We start from the raw sequence: 18,632 nt of genomic DNA, 5'->3' as shown, positions 1-18,632 counted from the left end.
CCACGCACTATTTTAGTGAATTCGGCCTTCAGAGTAGTAGTCGTAAAGTGAATTACCGAACGCGGATGTGGACATCCATCCATCCATCCATTCTCTGAACAGGAAAACGTCACCCTGATAAACATAAGATGCAGAACTATCTCTTCTGAGAAAACTGAGCATTTTATACTTTTAAATACCACAATGTGTTTTATGTAATATCACAATATATTTATAACGTATTCATACCTGTCAACTTTTCGGAGCGCCAACCTGTATAAACTACCAAAGAAATCCTTATAAAGAGCAAAAAATCCTTATAACATACCAAAGAATTTAAATGTCAAAATAACGGCCCCCCCCCCCCCCCCCCACACACACACACGAAATTTTCAATGATATTTATTGTAGATCTCCATAATACAATGTCTGGTTAATGTCTAATCATCATTCTACTTAGTGGCATTACTGTGTTCAGAGTTGTATTCCTGCGTTACTTTTTTCACCAACTCCAAATGCTGACCCATCGGCTCGAAGTTACAGCATCCATTCATATTTACTTTGGAAATGAAAGCATTCGAGTAGCCTAGCACTATTCTGGGCAAAAGCAAACGGAACGACCTGTTGGGAGGGGGGGACGGAAATGGTCAGAATCCGTATGATTTGTGCGATACAGCCATATAGTAAGATTCACCACAAAATCCGTATGAACTATGGCTAAACCGTATGAGTTGAAAGGTATGCGTATTGTTAAATAAAGTAAGAGATCTCGTACGTTTCAAAATTTGAATTTTGACTACGTTACCCAAGATTCTACAGTACCGGAAACGTTAACATTCTTTAGCGACACATCCGCCTTTTTGTGTTTATGTGTCTTTTCACGTATATTTTGGGTATTATAAATATAAGTATTAATTTAAGATGTCCGATTGTTTATTACATATCAAAACTTAAGAAAGTTTTAAAAACAATAATAGTTTTGAACCACCAATGGGCGACCTGTTTGTTGCGAAGTCCGTAAGGAAGGAAAGGAGGAACGTTTCAGATATACACAAAACCATTATTGCTCCACTCATTTGCCCCACAACAGGATCATTTGGCTGGAATCTGCACGAGTTGGTGAACACGGCTCACATACTTGAGGTATGCTTTTTGTCGAGGGAAAAAAAATCCCGTTTCTATCGCTAATTCATGTAAGAGCGTTGAGGTCGTTTGTCAACATCTCCTTGGAGGGGGGCCCTGTGTGTCCTCTGACTGGTGGCATGTTAGGGGTCCTTGAGGTGGAGAGTGAATGTACAACCAACCACAGCTCTTTCATTTAACCAAGAATGGCTGTTAAAAATGCCTTGTAACTACTCTCATATTAAAAAAAAAAATACAGTCAGTCAGCGTTAGCATATAACCTTGTGTAAATGTGGAAAAGAAAAAGTCAGGAAAAGCCGGCTTTATCATCTGAACTTTATTTGGGCCACTTTGAATGGTGTCAGGTGTGTGTTGATTTCCATTTTACATGAGTTTGAGTGTAAAGTTACAAAGGGGTGCTCACACATGTGCAGTCACATCATCGAAATTGTTAATTGTAACTTCCCCTCTTCAAAATGTATTTTCCATTTTTGTACATGTTTGTATAATTTTTTCCACCATTAATGTGACCCCTCATTAATGGTGGAAAAAATCATTTGTATTGATCTCACCAAAACCTGTCATTTGAACAGTAGTGGGTAGACTGTGTCTACCCACTACTGTTCAAATGACACTATAACAGTGAAGGCTAGCCTTTATGTATACAGTAGAGATTTGGTTTGTATTAAAATAATTAAATAAGGATTTATGTCACAAGATGCTTCCTATTGTGGTTTTAGTTTACGGTGATGTCCAACTGCGCTGCATCATATTGCACGGTGTTTTTCATTCTTCAATGTCCTCCTCTGTTTGTTTCAGGTGTTCAAGCACTTAGGTTGTTGCCCCCCAGGACTAATTCATGGTATCCTCAAGCACTCCAATGAAGAAAAGAACAACCAATGCTTCGCCTGCCAAATACGGCAGGCAAAGCCGGGCTACGAAACCATGCAAAACAGCACCTGGCACCTCAACCGGCTCTGCATTTGCCCAACAAGCAGACCCACACATCCGGCACTTGACCATGGCGCATCACAGTCGTAACCTACTGAACTTCTTGAACGAGGATCGGACTCGGCAGAGATTCTGCGACGTGTCCGTGTCCGTGGGTGGGAAGCTGTACGGCGCCCATAAAGTGGTATTGGCCCACGGGAGCAGTTACTTCCACGCCGAGCTGTCCAAGAACCCCGCCATGAGCCACGTGACTCTGGATCACGTGGAGGACTCCGTTTTCCAGCACCTGCTTGCCTTGCTGTACACGTCGGAGTGCGTGATTGCCGAGACAGAGCTCCAGGCTGTCACTGAAGCGGCCCGCTTCCTGGACATGATGGATGTGTTAAAGCTGGTGTGTGAGGAAGGGCCTAACAACAACACCGTCAGTGGGGATGAGACGAAATCACTAATAGCCACCCAAGCATCGTTTGATCAACAGTTATGCAATGAAAACTCACCACAGGACCAGAGTCTGAATGACGGTCAGGCACAAACTCCAAGTAAAAGCCAGAGGTGTGGCGATACGGCGGCCACCATGCGGAGATCTGCTCGAAGGAGGAAACCTCCGGCCAAGTTTCAGAAAGACGATATGGAGTGCTTGAACAACACCGAAGAAACACGAGTGGCTCCGTCACCGAAGGAGCAGGTCGAAGAAATATGGAACGAAGAAGAAGCCGCAGAATCCAAACTGGTGGTGGATGAAACAAGATCATCACACGTGGAAGATTTTTTGGATGAGGAGGAGGAAGAAGGCAAGATTGAGGAGGGCGGCAAGGCACCGGCCCCAGGTCCAGTATATCCCAAAGGTCTGGCTCCTGTCATCATCCGCATCGCCAGCAAGAAGATTCTCAAGTGCCCCAAATGTGACAAGACCTTTGATCGAGCAGGTGGGAATGGTGACGTTCAACTTTCAACTTCAAAATAAAAGCTAGACAATGCTGCATGGACAGCAATGCCTCGCCAAGCTTTTATTTTGAAGGTGCCCTTCGGAAGCAATCTTTATCGCGACTCACTTGACTTCAAATTGAGGCTGGCCCGACCTACTCGTAGTGTGCAAAATCCCGATGGCCGACTTGAGTTGGAGTTCAATTTCAGGTGCTGGTGCGCACCCGCGCGCTGCTATGGTTTAGTTTTGCAGGTTGAACAACTGAGCTCGGACCAACCAACGAGAGAACAGAAAAATGTGTTGTTGGCCAGCAAACTAAAATTGAAATCCATTTAGTTTTTTTCCCGACAAATTTCAACACCTGAATGAACACCCGCAGAGACTGGTGATTTCATTGTTTTTGTCGGGGTTTCCAGTTGAAGTTACATAGGCTAGCAATTTGGTAGCCACTGGGCGGATTACATTCCTGTGGCAACACAAAGAGCCAGAAATCTAGTTGGACAAAAAAAAAAAAAAATTAATATGCACGTACTGGAAGCAGTCCAACCAAGAGAAATGCTACCAAATTGGGAGAATAGACTGTTGGAAATAAGTTGATACAATCTAATAGAAGAAATACGAGACTGGGTTGTCAATGGAGATCACAGCTTCTGATAGTTTTAGGCCAGTGGGCACTGCTGTATCGCAATCATTTCTCCAAATGATTGATTTTAACGACTGTATTTTCCAACTCCCCGAACTGGTGATTCCCGTGTCGACCAGGGAAGTACGAGAGTCACACCAGAGTGCACACCAAAGAGAAACCCTTCCAGTGTGACGTCTGCCTGCAGCGCTACTCCACCAAGTCCAATTTGACAGTTCACAAGAAGAAGCACGCCAGCGACGCGCCCTTCCAGATGAAAGAGCACAAGTGTCCCTTCTGTAACAAACTCCACGCTAGCACAAAAACCCTGGCCAAGCACGTCCGGAGGTGAGACGAGGTTGCCTCCAAGTTTCTTGACATTTTCAAGAGCAATTTTCAAAACTTTTGATCTGGATTTCAAAACTGTTTACAGTAACCCTTCGCTATTGCACAATCATGGCCAGCCGTTCATTTGTTCAACCGCAAGAAAGGTGTTGGTCTCCTCTGTCCCACCAGGTTCCACCCAGAACACCTCCAAGAGTTTCTCAGTAAGAGGAAGAAGAAGAGTGAAGGCTGGAAATGTCCCGTGAGAGCTTCTCTACTTGGTTTATTATTATTATTATTACTTTTTTTAATGACCCTAACTTGATCACGCACCGCTATCGGGAAAGAAGCTCGTGCATTTCATGAAAGCAAATGACTTGAATCCGTTTCTCTTCTCTTGCCCATCCAGATTTGTCTGAAGTCTTTTACCCGCAGGACTCACTTGCAGGAGCATATGATCCTGCACACCCAAGAGCGGCCATTCAAATGCGCTTTTTGCGACGAATACTTCAGGTCCAGGTTTGCCAGGCTCAAGCACCAGGAAAAGTACCACCTGGGTGAGCAATTGTGATTCCCTTTATTCTGAGAAATTGCTTGTTCAACCTGACGAACTGAGAAATGAGAGTTTTGACCTCTGTGTGACGGATTTTAAATAACGTGGAACCTCTAACGTCAGATCAGTTCAGTTGTTGGAGACGGAAATAATCCACTTTCTCGATCCTAAATCCACATGTAACCACACAGGCAATTTTAAGTATCATTTTAACATTCTCACTTGTCATACACATTAACCGGAAGCATCGTAATAAACCCCCGTTAGACGTTAAAAAAAAAAAAAAAAGGGACGTCCATTTTCTCAATGTAACAACTTTACAGTTACATATTTAAAAAAAAAAGTTTAATTCATCAAACTGAATGAATAATAAATAATGCAGTAACAAATGAGCGTGACTTTACTTTTAAAATATTAAAATCAACCATTTTACTTTTACTTACGACGCTTGCACAAACATGCTTTCTGAAATAATTTGTACATGAACAAAAATTTTTAAAACGCATGCATTTGTTGAAGGGGACTATTTTAAATAAGTACAAGTTAAAAAAAATTATTCGAGTATATATTTCAAAATACTTTATGAAATAGTTTGTTAAAAATGATCATGATTTTTGAAAAAAAATAAAATTTACTTTTTTTTAAATCTATGTAAGACGTGGCCCATCTTTTTGTTTTCAAAATCTATTTTAAAATAAGCACTTACAGTATATACATATTCTATTAAATAATTTGGTCTATTGATTGAAAATTAATTAGTTATCGATAGTACAGTCGCGAATGAACCTCTCTTTATTTTTACAATAAACACATTTATTATGATTTTTATATAATTCTCAATTCTCAATACAATTTTAAATTAGCATGACTTTTCTGATTATTAAATGTAATGCTATGACACGGCTCCCCGCTCCTAATCACCTCCGTGGCCTGTCTTCCTTCAAAAACAAACAAACGAACAAACACATTTTGCATTTTCAGGACCTTTTCCTTGTGACATCTGTGGCCGAAATTTTAACGACACCGGCAACCGGAGGCGCCACATTGAATGCACCCATGGAGGGAAAAGAAAGTGGATGTGCTTTGTGTGTGGGAAATCGGTCAGGGAAAGGTGGGAAAGGATCTTCTTCACACAGACTTGTCTGACCGTTCTTTGGAATGCTGCCCGTCACGACATTTTTTTTTTCTCTATTGGCAGAACAACGCTGCGGGAGCACATGCGGATCCACAGTGGCGAGAAGCCTCACATCTGTGCTCTCTGTGGCCAAGGTTTCCGCCACAAGAGTTCATACAGGTTGGTCAGAGGAGATTCGAGTTCCATTTCTGGCGTTGAAGATGGATTTTCTTGCAACCGTGTCGTTTTTATTTTTAATAACAGGCTCCACTTGCGAATGCACCGCAATGACAAGCGCTACGAGTGTGACGAATGTGGGAAGACCTTTATACGCCACGATCACCTAACCAAACATCAGAAAACGCACTCTGGTACGATCCCCTTCAAACGCCAAATATATTTCATCGTGATTCTCAAAACATTGCAAAATGAGCTTGCAAGCTCATTTTGGGAAAATAATCAGATGAGTTGACATATCAGTGACTCGATTTATGAGTTTTTTCAGAGATGAGCTGTTAGACAATTAATTGTTTTGACTTCGGAGCAAAAATTGGAGATAGAGCTGTCCGTCGCAAATGACAAAAAAGTCATGTAGTTTAACATGGGCCACTAGTGAGCAGCGAATATGAGTATTGTGATATTGTCTGTCTACATGTGTTGCTACACCGCTGCTCATAAGGTTATAACACCGTTGTATTCATGCGAGCTTTATTGGCTCATCTTTGGCATTTTACATTGTGTGTTAGCATTGAGCTAGCGGACTTGAAAGCAAAGTGACGGGGTTGTTTGAAATGCATAACGTAAAATTCACTTAATTTTGAGCTCAGTTTGCTTTTCTTGCAAATGGTTGCTTGCGAGCGAGAGAAATGGATCGGCCGAGCGATAGCTCGGATCGCTCGTGTCTCGAGGCACCATGGCATGTCACTATTTCTCACACACCTGCTTTTATTTCAGAGGAAAAAGCACATCAGTGTGAAGAATGCGGCAAGTGTTTCCGGCGCCAGGATCACCTGTCAGTCCACTACCGAAGTGTTCATTTGGGAGAGAAAGTGTGGCAGAAGTATAAACCGGCCACGCATCAATGTGACGTTTGCAAGAAAGAATTCAAAGGAAAGTCCAGTCTGGAAATGCACTTCAGGACCCACTCAGGTCATTGCTTAATTGTATTACCTAACAATTATCATTGTGTGTAAATTAGGCTCACCATATTTTGGTTCCCACCCCCCAAAAAAGGAGGACGCTCGCCCTGGCCTCGCGATACTGAAATGATACTCAACACGACGCGCTGCAGTGTTTTGATTTTGTTATTTGATTTTCCTGCAAAAGGTGAGAAACCCTTCACTTGTCCAGAGTGCCACCAGACGTTTCGGATCAAGAAGACCTTGACGAAGCACATGGTGATCCACTCGGACGTCCGTCCTTTCAACTGCCAACAGTGCAACGCCGCCTTCAAGAGAAAAGACAAGCTCAAGTATCACGTGGACCACGTCCACAGCAGCCGCTTCCTCGAGCAGCCGCTCGGGGGAACCCTGTCCCAGGACAAGATGGACCCCGATCCTTTTAGTACCCAACCCAAGTCGACACCTACGGACGTCTGTGCGCCCGGTACTTTAGACCCTGTCCAGATGGCGGCGAGACCCGGGCAGGGCCAATTGGACGCTCATGCGGGCATGCGAGCTGAAGAACCGCAGCCGAATTCAGGCTACCAGAACTCCGAGCTGGCCTTTTTAGAGAAATACACCCTGGCGCCTCAGTCGGCCGACATCGTTGCCCCCGTGAGGTCCGATCACATGCTTGACACCCGAGAGCAGGCTTACCTGGGAACACTTCTTGGTTTGGATTCCACTTCTTCTGTGGAAAATATCTCAAACGCGAACCAAAGTCACCGGTGAGACATTCAGGGACAGTGTTGCTAAAGTGAAGCGAAACAGAGTCACTCGATGTACAGCAACTACGAATGACAGTGGTACCTTGGCCTAAGAGCGTTTCTTCTACTTATTTCAACTATGAGTGACCTGCAGACACGCTTGAGTGAAGTGAGGGGGCGGGGTGGAGGGGGGGGGGGAGCGCAACAGTTGCCAATGTACTAAAAATGCTGAGGTCATCGAGGGCCAGCTCACTGGCCCTGTGAGGACACATTTGAAATCTGATTGGTTCACGAAACAGTCCCATTGCTAGTACGGTGGTACCTTGACCTGTGACTTTGATGATTTTGTGTTATATTCCGCAGTATAGTGTTCCTTTTCTTAACGTGTAAACAACGATGTCTTGTATTGTATAATGTAACCCTTTAAGCGCCAACGTAGCAGAATTGAACCAAGTAACTAACTTTACAGGATGTGTTCATCTCGAAAACATTTTCAAGCTGCTTTTGAACTAGTTTCGTCAAATCTAAATATTTTATTTTAAAAACTCTGGCGTTCCTCTTCAAAATCTGCAACAGTGGTGACACTCTCGAATACATTGTGTTGAATGAAATGAGTTGTGAATCCTCTGATGTACTGTATGTTGAGCATTCTCAGTCACAAAAATATGATTTCCCCCCCACCCCCTTCTGCTCCTTCCGCATTTTTGAAGCGATTCAAACCATTGCAGCTTCGAGTCTCACATACTAGATTTGCTAGATTGCATTTCCTTCCATGGCGTTTCGGCTCAGTGTCGGTTCGTCGGCATCAACGTGGACTTTCTCCTGAAAGTGCGACTTGCCTCGTACTCGGGCTTTGGGCTTTATGGGTAATGGATGATTGCTCAAATCACAGAAACACCTCAAAACGATCATTGTTTTCGGTTCAAGATTTTATTGACCACGGTCCATCAAACATTACATTGTGTGTTTTGGTTTGTTTGTTTTTAATGTGAGTGGCAAGCAAATTGACAAAGTAATTCATAAAGCTCTCAGTGAAGCTCCAAAAGTAGATTTGGGACCACAAGCCAACCATCATCAGAGCTGTGACGAGATACGTCTTCGATCTTGACCTCTTAGCATGAATTCTGATGGCAAAGACATAGGATTTAATCAGTCGGAATATTAGATCAAAAACCAACATTGTATTCATAAAATGAATTAAGTGTGACTTACAAACTTCAGTTCCCACCAATTACAACCTGAAACAATCATAAAAGATCGTGAGTACTTCAAGTTTTGGTCAGGGTCACGCATTCTTCTCGCGAAGCAGTTGGTTACCATAATCTTTGGGCATGTTTGTGAATTTACAGCAATTGACTTCCAAATCATACTCACATTTGCCCAACTGTATTCTTCCATTGTTGCACCGCCCCACCGAATAATGACTCGTCAGCCAGTGGTCCAGTTTGACGCATTCCAGTCTCACCCTCTCCCCATCATTGATGTACTTCACTCCGTCGTATTTTAACTGGGGGTATTGATCGGTGTCCACGGAACAGTAGGAAGCTGTGCGCACGAGAAGCAACAAATAAGTTCACCCAAATGCCCTGCGTAACAGTCAGTTGTTTCCTTGGGCTTTTATCGATTCATTTATTTGAACCTTTGCAGGTGGGCGGCGTGGACCACTGGCCGTTAGTGTAGCAGAACACTTTCTCCGGACCCACTTGTTTGTAGAAACTGCCGCACTGATATTTCAAAAACAACGGATCCCGTTCCACAACCTCACCATCGGCGACAATGGGAATCGTTCCACACTGGTCAACTGAAATAATAAAATGCACTCAAGATATCCAACGTTGAGCATCTGAGATGATGAAACCATTGGGGAAAACGAACGAATAGCTACTTGTGGTCACTTGTGGATCCGTAGAGCCGGTGTTGGTTGATGATCCTGCGAAATATAATAACACATCGTGAGTAATGCATTTTATTTGAATTCTTTTTGTCATCTTTGTCTCGATTAGATTCTGGGCACGCTTGCTACCAGTCAGCACAAGATAGCTCATGAAACCCGTTCGCTTGAAAGGACATCGATTGCGCCAATTGGCTTAGCATCGCAAAATACATCGGAGCACCATCAGTTTTGTCCAGGTGAGTTTCATTGTGCTTTTGGACCCGAAAAAGCAGTATTAACTTCCCTCTGTTTCAAATCATTTCAGTGACTAAATTGTGAGTGTACTGTATATCTGTGTGTGCTTTTCTTAAATCGAATGGCACCACAAATGTTGTTTGTCCATGTCCATACCTCCACCTGCAGGCCCCGTCTCACTGCCAGTAGACGTCGAACTACCAGGAGTTGGCTTTGTTTGTTTGACTGTGGAAAATGTCAATCAATCAATAGAAATCTCTCAATTTCAGCAAAGATGCGCACAATTACTGCCCTAAAACCCACATGACGAATCTCCTTCATTTTTACTCACCGCAGGGCGGGGCGGCCGACCACGCTCCACCGATGCAATAAATGGACTTTTTATGTTTTCCTTCGACATCATAGCCATCTTCGCATTCGTACGGTATTTCAGTATCGGAAGCATACACGTCCTGGCGAGGGCCCTGATTGATGATTACGGCGTGGGTAATTTTAGGGGGGTCATCACATGCCTGGGGGCTTCCTGTGAAAACGAGCCCAATAAAGGTGCTGTACAGAATATGAAAACATATTAAGAAAAAAATCGCACCGACTTACGCTGGCAGATCGGTACAGAGAGCCATTTCCCATTGACGCACTGAGTTGTAGCGTCCCAGTCTTTGGATGAATACCCGGGGTCACATGTTATCCTTATGACGTAGCCGTCCTCATACCAACCCGTCTGGCTTGACGTGTATTTTGCATGGGGAATAGTTGGCGGAATGCAATTGTTGACATCTGGGGAACAAAAATGGGGGGGGGGGGGCACATTTAGATCTTAAATAAAACATTTTAAGCAGTTTTTAATGCCTCCTGTATAACATGTTTTGTTTAGCTTTAATTACCTGTACTTGTGACACCTACTTAGACACTCAAGTTGCAACAAAACCTTTAGGACTTATTCAATTGTCCAAAATGTCTGGTTAAGAATAAGTCGCAAAATATGCTGCTCATATGCATCTGTAAACGAAGCTCACGTGTGTAGTGTGTGCAACAAATTCACATTTTTAGAGAGGAAAAAATAAGGTTGTAATATTACAAGAAAGTCATTTTTCCAAGAAAAAAAAAGTTGCCCAACAACAACAACAATAATAGAGGCACGAAATGCATATGATTAGAATTAATTTTCGCATTTTAAATAGAATATTTGACACATTTTACTTCCACGTTTTGTTTTAAAGTTAGAACGTGGCCCATCTGCCCCATTAAAAAACATCACCGCATTCTTTTTCTCACCTCTGACATACTGTGAGTCCAACACTTACCGATACATTGCGGTTGAGTGGACCATTTGCCATTCTGGCATGTCGTCGTTGCCCACCAGCCCTCCACTGCTGGCTTGAATCCATTTTCACACGCGTAGGGCAACACAGTTCCATGTGAATATGTATCTTGCTGAGGAACAACATAACCTCCATTTACGATGGGCGCACGACAAAAAGGACTCTCTGAATTACATCGATGGGCTCCAGAAAGCCAAATCATGAAAATCCATCCAATATACTTCTTGAACATTCCCAGCAGCATTCTGATTTAAATATCTTTGGAGTAGGTAAATCTAATGCTGTGAGTCTGGTTGTGGTCAGCAGTCAATAGATAATTGCAACTGTGACCTTCCCCATATCAGTTTGGAGATGAGGAAATAGCAAACATTACTGAGTTAAAGCGTCATCAAAAAAGCATTACTCACAAGTCAAAACATAAATGTACAAACGGACTCGGTACTTGAGTCACGGCAACCGTAAATGTGAAATTTCCAACAACCGGTGACGCATGTACAAGCTCCTTTGAAAGAGACCCATGGTGTCTGCAAAATGCGTGCCCCCCCCCCCCCCAAAAAAAATCAATGATTGTGTCCAGAGGACATATTTCGAAACAGCTTCCCAGGTTGCTCTGATTCAGCAAGAGAACAAAAGTTGAGTACATCCCTTTGCATTTTGGTCATTATGTGATTTATGGTTTTCTGGAGAAATGACATTTGTTACAATGTCAAGTGTACAGCGTGTACCAAAGTGTAAATCGATTGTCCCCTCAAAATACACTAACACGCGGCCATTAATGTCACATGCAAGAAAAGTGATTACACCACTCAGTTTGTTCTATTTTTGCAACACTGGAGAAATTATACTTTTCTCCATTGTTAAGTTGTCATACTTGTAAAACCAATGAAAATTGACTTTGCCCTTAAAACAACCCAGCACCTTGGCATTGATGTTTATGTTCCTGCCAAAAAAAGGGAGTACACCACGCAGTGAAAATGTCCAAATTGTGACATAGTATCACCATTTAGGAACGGATATTCTACACTACGTAAATTGCCATTCATTAGTAATTAGAAGTTGATTTATGCGCTGCCAAGAATCGGTTTGGCTCATGGAGAGTTGAAAGCCTGAAACGCAAGAATTGCTTTTTGGCCCCTTTCGATTTCCGTTGTTCAAGTGAGTCCCTCGCTTAAAGTGCAGTACTTTTTTCTGGGCAGTAAAGGTGTTCAAAAAAGTCTCAGGTTTCAAACCTTTCGGCCACTGGGTGAGTTCAGAAATGTGTCTGATGAAAAACGGTCATTTAAATCTGCAAACTATTACGTGCATTTCTGTGACTGTCGCTGCTGTACCGAATGCTTCCTTTAGTCCGGACGCACTCGTTTCATGCATATGCTGTGTAGGAATACATAATATGGATCTTCTCGACATATTCTGCTCAAATGTTGACCCTGGCGGTTGAATCGGGTTTTGAATCTATTTGCTGAGCCACCAGGCCCTGTCCTCCCTCATGGCTGAAGTCTTCTATGTCGGAGTCGACGTGGGCACTGCCAGTGTGAGGGCTGCTCTAGTGACCAAGGAAGGTCATTTGAAAACCGCTGCCCAGGAGCCCGTCAGCATCTGGGAACCTCACAGTGACCATTATGTGCAGTCTTCCTCTGAGATCTGGGACAAATGCTGCGCTGTTGTCAGGGTAGGGGCGAGCTCCACGAGGAAGACGAAGCAGGAGATGCGAAATAGCGCCCCCTAGATAAACAATCGCCGAGGAAAACTGTCGTGAGATACAATGACGTACTATTATTTCACGATGCACACGGGGACGAGAACAAGAGTGCCAAAAATGATATAAATAACCTGTGAAATAATGAAATATCCAAATTATTAAATTGATTTTGAATTTTGATCAATAATTTGAAATGAATCAATGTTGAAAATAAATAGTCGTCATGACACATGTATTTATATATTTAAATTGGACACTCTTGATCGTCCGTCCAAATGACATTGTCTTTGTAGAAATGTGTGGGCTTTTTTTTTTTGTATGTGTTTCAGGAAGTGACACGAGGAGTGAATAAAAAGCAGGTGAGAGGGATCGGTTTTGATGCCACCTGTTCCCTTGTGGTGTTGGACCAAAGCTTTCAGCCCGTAGCAGTCAATCGGGACGGTAAAGTCTTACCCGACGAATGTACGTCATCACGTCTCAAAACTATAACCACCACCATGACAGCCTTTCGTCCTTATCCAGGAAACAATCGGAGAGATGTGGTGATGTGGATGGACCATCGTGCTGCTGAGCAGGCTGCTCGTATCACAAGCACCGGCCACAGCGTGCTGAGTCGGGTTGGAGGGGTCATGTCACCAGAGATGCAACCACCTAAGCTACTCTGGCTCAAAGAGGTGAGAGGTGAGCTCGGTGTCATGATTTAGTCGATGTTTTATGGGGGGGGGGGGGGGGTTCCCTGCCCATTCCCTATGTGAGCATTTTTTTCTTGGTGGAAAGATTCTTTCATGTCTGCAGTTTTTACATTGTTGTGTGTGCTTTGTGGGGTTTGAACAACATATATTTTTTTTTTCCCACTCCTGCAGAACCTAAGGGAAAGCTGCTGGAACAAAGCTGCCCACTTTTTTGACCTTCCAGACTTTCTTTCATGGAAGGCCACCGGCTCATTGACCAGGTTTGTCACACCACAATAACAATGTGTATCTTCTACAAGGATATCTTTATGATAGAACCGAATTATATTATTAAGCCTTTTATCTCCGCTTGTTGGAAAACATGCAGCTGCTCACGCTACTTTCTTCACTGTTTGACAGATCCCTTTGCACTCTGGTTTGTAAATGGACGTATTGCCCCCCGGAGGGATGGGATGCCAGTTTTTGGAATTCAATAGGACTGGAGGATCTCACTGAAAACAACTTTTCCAAAATAGGTCACTTAAAAAAAAGTATAATATGAAACGGAATGAGTTTATTTGAATAGAGTTTGATTGATTGTGGAATTATTCATTGTTTGTCTCCCAGGCAACGTGACGTGTTCACCTGGGAGTCCTCTTGGGGACGGCCTGACTCTAGAGGCAGCAGCGGATTTGGGTTTAGATCCAGGAACGGCGGTGGGGGCTTCACTCATCGATGCTCACGCCGGAGGCCTCGGTACCGCATGCGGAACATGTTTTCTCGATGTTGTCTCTTGTCGCAATCTCTTCACCTCTTTGTCCCCGAGTGGGCGTGTCAAGTAAAAGAAAACCCTTTTGCATCAGCCAATGCTAATAGAGTGGCGGTTCCTTTTTAATACAGAAGGGCCGTGTGTCTTTTGCTGTGTTTCTCCAGGTGTGATCGGAGCAGACGTGAAAGGCTTCCATCTGCCGTGTGAGGGCCAGCCAATCACAACACGGATGGCCATGATCTGCGGGACGTCGTCTTGTCACATGGCAGTGAGTGTTCCCCTCTTATCTTTAGTGTATTACATTTTTTTTAATCAGGGATATTTTATTTAATTATTTTTTTTTTTACGATGTACTTATTTATCGCAATGCCCTCGCACGTGCGAAAGGAAAGCCAAAAACAGTGCCCAATGCACTTTATCGCCATTTTTAGAACCCAAGTGGAGCATTGAAACATTTGAACACACGCTTGCAGGAGTGGCTGTTAGCTCTCTGGCTGTCACGATCGAATATCTCTGCAATTGATTATTCTATCGTTTATTCCATCGATCACATGAATAATCGGATACAATTTTAGTTTGCATTAATGTTGGCTACAAAACCATGTTTTTTTTGTTTTTTTTATCCGAGTATAATTTCGAAAATGAGGAAATGCAACTCGAAAGAAATCTTCCACTGCATGGCCAGTGTTTTGTCGACATGAATGCATGTTTTTTTTTTTTTTTTTAATCAAGTGTTGTATTTAGTCAACAGCGATTGGCTTCAACTCTCACCAGATCAGTGAGCAGCCGCTGTTTGTGCCGGGGGTGTGGGGTCCCTGCCTGTCCGCCATGGTCCCCGACGTGTGGCTTAACGAGGGAGGACAGAGTGTCACGGGACGTCTGGTCAGTGCATTCTGCCGCCGTGGTCCTTGCATGCGCCAGTGCGTCCACAAGCCCAGATATTCATCGCCGGTCGAGCCCAACTGAGAAATTCCGCTGCAATGTATTCTCTCAAACAAAAAAGAGGTTATTAGACCAGATGAAGCGCAATTTTTCCACTTCCGTCTTTATTCATATGGCGCTTTCACAATAGTTGCAGCTGTAGCATAGCGCTTTACAGAACATTGAACATAAAATAACAAGCATTTTTTTTTTTTTTATCGCTGGTAGCATTTTATTTTACAAAAGGCATACGTAGCTAGTCCGTACAATGTCATCTTGTTTAAAATAAAAGTCCCCTTTTCAGGATAGATTGTAAAGTTGTGTCAAATTACACGTTGCCCCAAGCCAAGAAAAAAAAAAGTCAATCTATCCATTGCACAAAAAGATATTTGAAAATGCAGAACTGTCGTCCAATGGAATGTCCACTCACAAGCCGCCATATTAGACACCGTTTGAAAATGACTCTTTTGTTCCTGCGACGTTGACCACACGTGACCTTTCTGTGTGTTGGTGTCTCTCCTCTTCCAGATCGACCACATGGTGAAGGGTCACGCCGCTTACGCGCAGCTCCAGGAAAAGGCGCGGCAGAGGTTTGTTGGCGCATTCGGCATTTGGAGCTTCCCAAACCCTGGAACACAGCTGTCAGCCTCCATGAGCTGACACATAATGACATGATAATTGAGGAAGATTAGGTTTGGTAAAAGGGTTGCGTATGACTGACAAGGTTGCCATGGCTGGCTATTCTGTGGCCATGAGTCACCGTGACTGATGAGACCAATGCTAATGAGGCTGCATTCATCCATTCATTTGCTGTGACTCCTCGTTGTGGGTTACTTGGAACCTATCCTCGCTGATATAGTGTTGTGGTGACGAACACACCAACTCAGACCAAGACTTTATCGAGACACGGATCAAGACATTTGAAGGTGGAGACCGAGCCCATTCACATACATATTCGCACCTACGGACGATCAATTATATCAAGATACAATATCCCCCCGTTTGACTCATTCCATAAAATGATCCCAGAGGAATTTTTAGAGACGTTTTTTTTTCTTTCTCGCTCGTCATAGCGCGGGCGACGATTTCTACAGCTACCTGAACAGCCACCTACGTGGAATGGCTTCTTTGTGTTCGGCTGTCGACTTGCTGGGCTCAAGTCTTCATGTGTGGCCGGACTTTCACGGGAACAGGTCACCGCTGGCTGACCCCGCCCTGAAGGGCATGGTGAGTCAAAGCTAACTCTCGGGGCTAAACCTTTTTTATGTCTGTGGACACTGCGGCACTGGCTGTAAATATTGTGATATAACACATTTGAAAACACGCTTCCTGGGTGTCCTGCTGTGACATGCTTTGAGGGGGGGGGGGTCAAATCAAGAATAAATGATACACCCCCCTACTTTTGCCTCGCTGAAATTAGCTAATGCTAGTGATCGACCAGTACACATTTCAATTCCCATGACGACGATGGGTGGAGCTAGGAGCGGCGACTAAGTACATGCATGCTAGCGACCACAAAGACGGGATGGATCGGATTCCTCCTCTGCCGTTCGATCTTAATCACCAAGCTGCTGAATTAAAGTTGTCAATTAATTTGCTGCTCCGTATGTGGCACGTGCAGCGAACACAACGCCAAACAGAATTCTCACCATAAACTATTTTACAGGTCGTGGGACTCTCTCTTTCTCAAACTCTGGACGACTTAGCTTTGCTCTACTTGGCCACCATACAAGCCCTGGCGGTCAGTCCATCGCTTTTTTTATTATTAGTATTATTATTTTTTGTATTTGCTTCCCCGCTTCCCTCATTGGATCCTCCTCCGATTTCAGCTCGGTACACGACATATATTGGAGGCCATGAAAGAAGCCGGCCATGATATCAAAACCATCTTCTTATGCGGAGGATTGAGCAAGAACAGCCTGTTTGTGCAGACTCATGCCAATGCAACAGGTACAAAGTCCAAACGGGAGAGACCATGACGTGCGCCATTGATTGTTCCAATCATCGAAAAGGGCAACTTGCTCAAAATGCAAACTGGGAAGGGAGGATTCAAACAAAAGTTGCCGTCTTCGATGCAAGTGTGAATACCTCGAAAATAAAAGCCGACATCGTGATCTCTTGTCTCGTATTCAGATTTTTTTTCAGCCTACAGCAAATATTCAAGACTTAGCCTCACTTCCAGTTCTTTTCTTTCGTTTTATGTTCCTATTTTTATTTATTGACTCCAAATGCTTTTGAGTAACACATTTGCTCACTTTCAGGGTTGCCGGTGGTGTTGCCTGAACAGACCGAGGCTGTCTTGGTGGGAGCGGCGGTTCTTGGGGCGTGTGCATCGCACGATCATGGCACTATACAGGTGCAAAAGACACACACGCACACACACTCACATGCGCACCCACACACTAACCACTGGACCACCAGGCCGCCCTTGTATAACACACTGTATTATTTCACTTATTTTCACAGAAGACAGTCAAGATTTCCGCATAGAGCGTTTAAGATTCAAGATCCTGAATAACCTTTTCTGTGATGTCCCGGCATCAGATCTCATGACACCAGAGAATGATGAGCCTTTAAGCCAGATACACAAAAAATAAGACGTTATTGTTTGAACTAGGCCGCACCTGTTCAAGGCCCCCTGCCTCCCTTTTCAAACATTTGTGCAGCAGGCATTTGTTTTGTCTGAGCCACCGGAGTGTGCAGCGTTAGAGTGCAGAGAAGCCGTGCACTGTATTAGTCATGCGCTGAGCCGCACTAAAAAGCAGCGTAGCCCAATTCTTTCGACAACTGGGTCATGGTTGGCCTTGAAAGTGCACCACATGTTTTGTTTTGTTGTTGTTGTTTTTTTCCATTCTCATCACTACTCTAGGAGGCGATGGCGAAAATGGCAAAAGTGGGAAAAGTAGTTGAGCCCGACCACAGTCTTCAAAGGTAAGATGAAACGTTGTAACGTCATAATTCTCGTCCTTATTAGCTCTTATTCATTGTCCCTTTGACATCCGTGTCCCATAACTGATCCAACAGCAATGCAATGACTTCAACCATCAAACATCGGATAAATCTAACTAACCTCTTTTGCAGATTTTACCAAAGAAAGTATCAAGTGTTCCGGTCCCTTGTTGCCCACCAGAGGGAGTACCAAGCCCTCATGAACACTTTGGGGACCGAGTGTTCATCACTGTAACTGTGAGCAGATGCGCTTGCTTCCAGGGATTTGGGACCGCCTTGAAAAAAAAAATCACTTCGGACCACTTCCACAGCAAGTCTGCAAATTGAAAAGAGTCTTTTGTGTGTGTGTGTGTGTGGGGGGGGGGGGGGGTCCTTGTCAGTCATCGTCACCCCCGCCCTGTTTCAGCATACATGACTAGCAGTGATGTAATACATTGGAACCAATGGCATGCCTCCTCTGCTTTTCAGCATGATGATTTCCTAATAAAGATCAGTTCATCACTTTGCCTATCTAAAAAGCACATCTTAGAAATGTATTTATGTTACTGTGTGTGTGTGTGTGTGTCTTTGCATACAATCCCCTCGACAGTAATCGACAAGCCACTTTGTCATTCACAGTGAGACTGACAGACTGTGTGAGTGCATTTCTTTTGAAAATGAAATCATATCGTGATTCCAACAGTGGGACATTAGGATCTGCCCAAACGTGTACATTT

General features: G+C 43.7%; 3 protein-coding genes across 8 annotated transcripts; 2 read left to right on the top strand and 1 right to left on the bottom strand.

The window, feature by feature from the left end:
- The first annotated feature begins 849 nt into the window (after positions 1-849).
- On the top strand, positions 850-7,630 carry zbtb41 (zinc finger and BTB domain containing 41). Its single transcript, XM_086130096.1, has 10 exons — positions 850-1,122; positions 1,921-2,978; positions 3,740-3,947; positions 4,116-4,185; positions 4,333-4,480; positions 5,458-5,587; positions 5,675-5,770; positions 5,855-5,961; positions 6,545-6,739; positions 6,917-7,630. Exons 2-10 carry the CDS (start codon positions 1,961-1,963, stop codon positions 7,480-7,482), a joined length of 2,538 nt encoding a protein of 845 aa, XP_085986222.1. The 5' UTR covers positions 850-1,122; positions 1,921-1,960; the 3' UTR covers positions 7,483-7,630.
- A 738-nt stretch (positions 7,631-8,368) lies between these two features.
- LOC147195012 (complement factor H-related protein 1-like) lies at positions 8,369-11,426 on the bottom strand. Its single transcript, XM_086130206.1, has 9 exons — positions 10,890-11,426; positions 10,183-10,362; positions 9,917-10,108; positions 9,742-9,810; positions 9,343-9,387; positions 9,097-9,258; positions 8,832-9,002; positions 8,670-8,695; positions 8,369-8,581 (listed from the first exon to the last, which is right to left on the bottom strand). The coding sequence occupies exons 1-9, from the start codon at positions 11,149-11,151 to the stop codon at positions 8,570-8,572; spliced, it is 1,119 nt and encodes a 372-aa protein (XP_085986332.1). The 5' UTR covers positions 11,152-11,426; the 3' UTR covers positions 8,369-8,569.
- Positions 11,427-11,558: 132 nt separating this feature from the next.
- fggy (FGGY carbohydrate kinase domain containing) lies at positions 11,559-18,437 on the top strand. Of its 6 annotated transcripts, none has more exons than XR_015102950.1 (16): positions 11,559-12,150; positions 12,379-12,576; positions 12,936-13,047; positions 13,129-13,280; positions 13,470-13,558; positions 13,698-13,813; positions 13,905-14,033; positions 14,211-14,314; positions 14,791-14,928; positions 15,496-15,557; positions 16,041-16,194; positions 16,634-16,708; positions 16,797-16,917; positions 17,229-17,323; positions 17,434-17,898; positions 18,049-18,144. XR_015102950.1 is itself a non-coding variant. In XM_086130200.1 (16 exons), the coding sequence occupies exons 2-16, from the start codon at positions 12,394-12,396 to the stop codon at positions 18,149-18,151; spliced, it is 1,695 nt and encodes a 564-aa protein (XP_085986326.1). In that variant the 5' UTR covers positions 11,560-12,150; positions 12,379-12,393; the 3' UTR covers positions 18,152-18,437. The 6 variants fall into 6 exon arrangements, 5 of the variants coding, with proteins under 5 accessions (XP_085986326.1, XP_085986329.1, XP_085986327.1 ...); XM_086130200.1 differs by having other exon boundaries at positions 11,560-12,150; positions 17,837-17,898; positions 18,049-18,437; XM_086130201.1 differs by having other exon boundaries at positions 11,563-12,150; positions 14,821-14,928; positions 17,837-17,898; positions 18,049-18,437.
- The last annotated feature ends 195 nt before the right edge of the window (positions 18,438-18,632 follow it).

Source organism: Hippocampus guttulatus, chromosome 14 (genome assembly GCF_054856545.1).
Source record: "Hippocampus guttulatus isolate MCC_2025c chromosome 14, RoL_Hgut_1.0, whole genome shotgun sequence".
Taxonomy (NCBI): Eukaryota; Metazoa; Chordata; class Actinopteri; order Syngnathiformes; family Syngnathidae; genus Hippocampus; species Hippocampus guttulatus.
The sequence above is the reverse complement of the archived record's forward strand: the minus strand, read 5'-3'. Positions and strand labels throughout refer to the sequence as shown.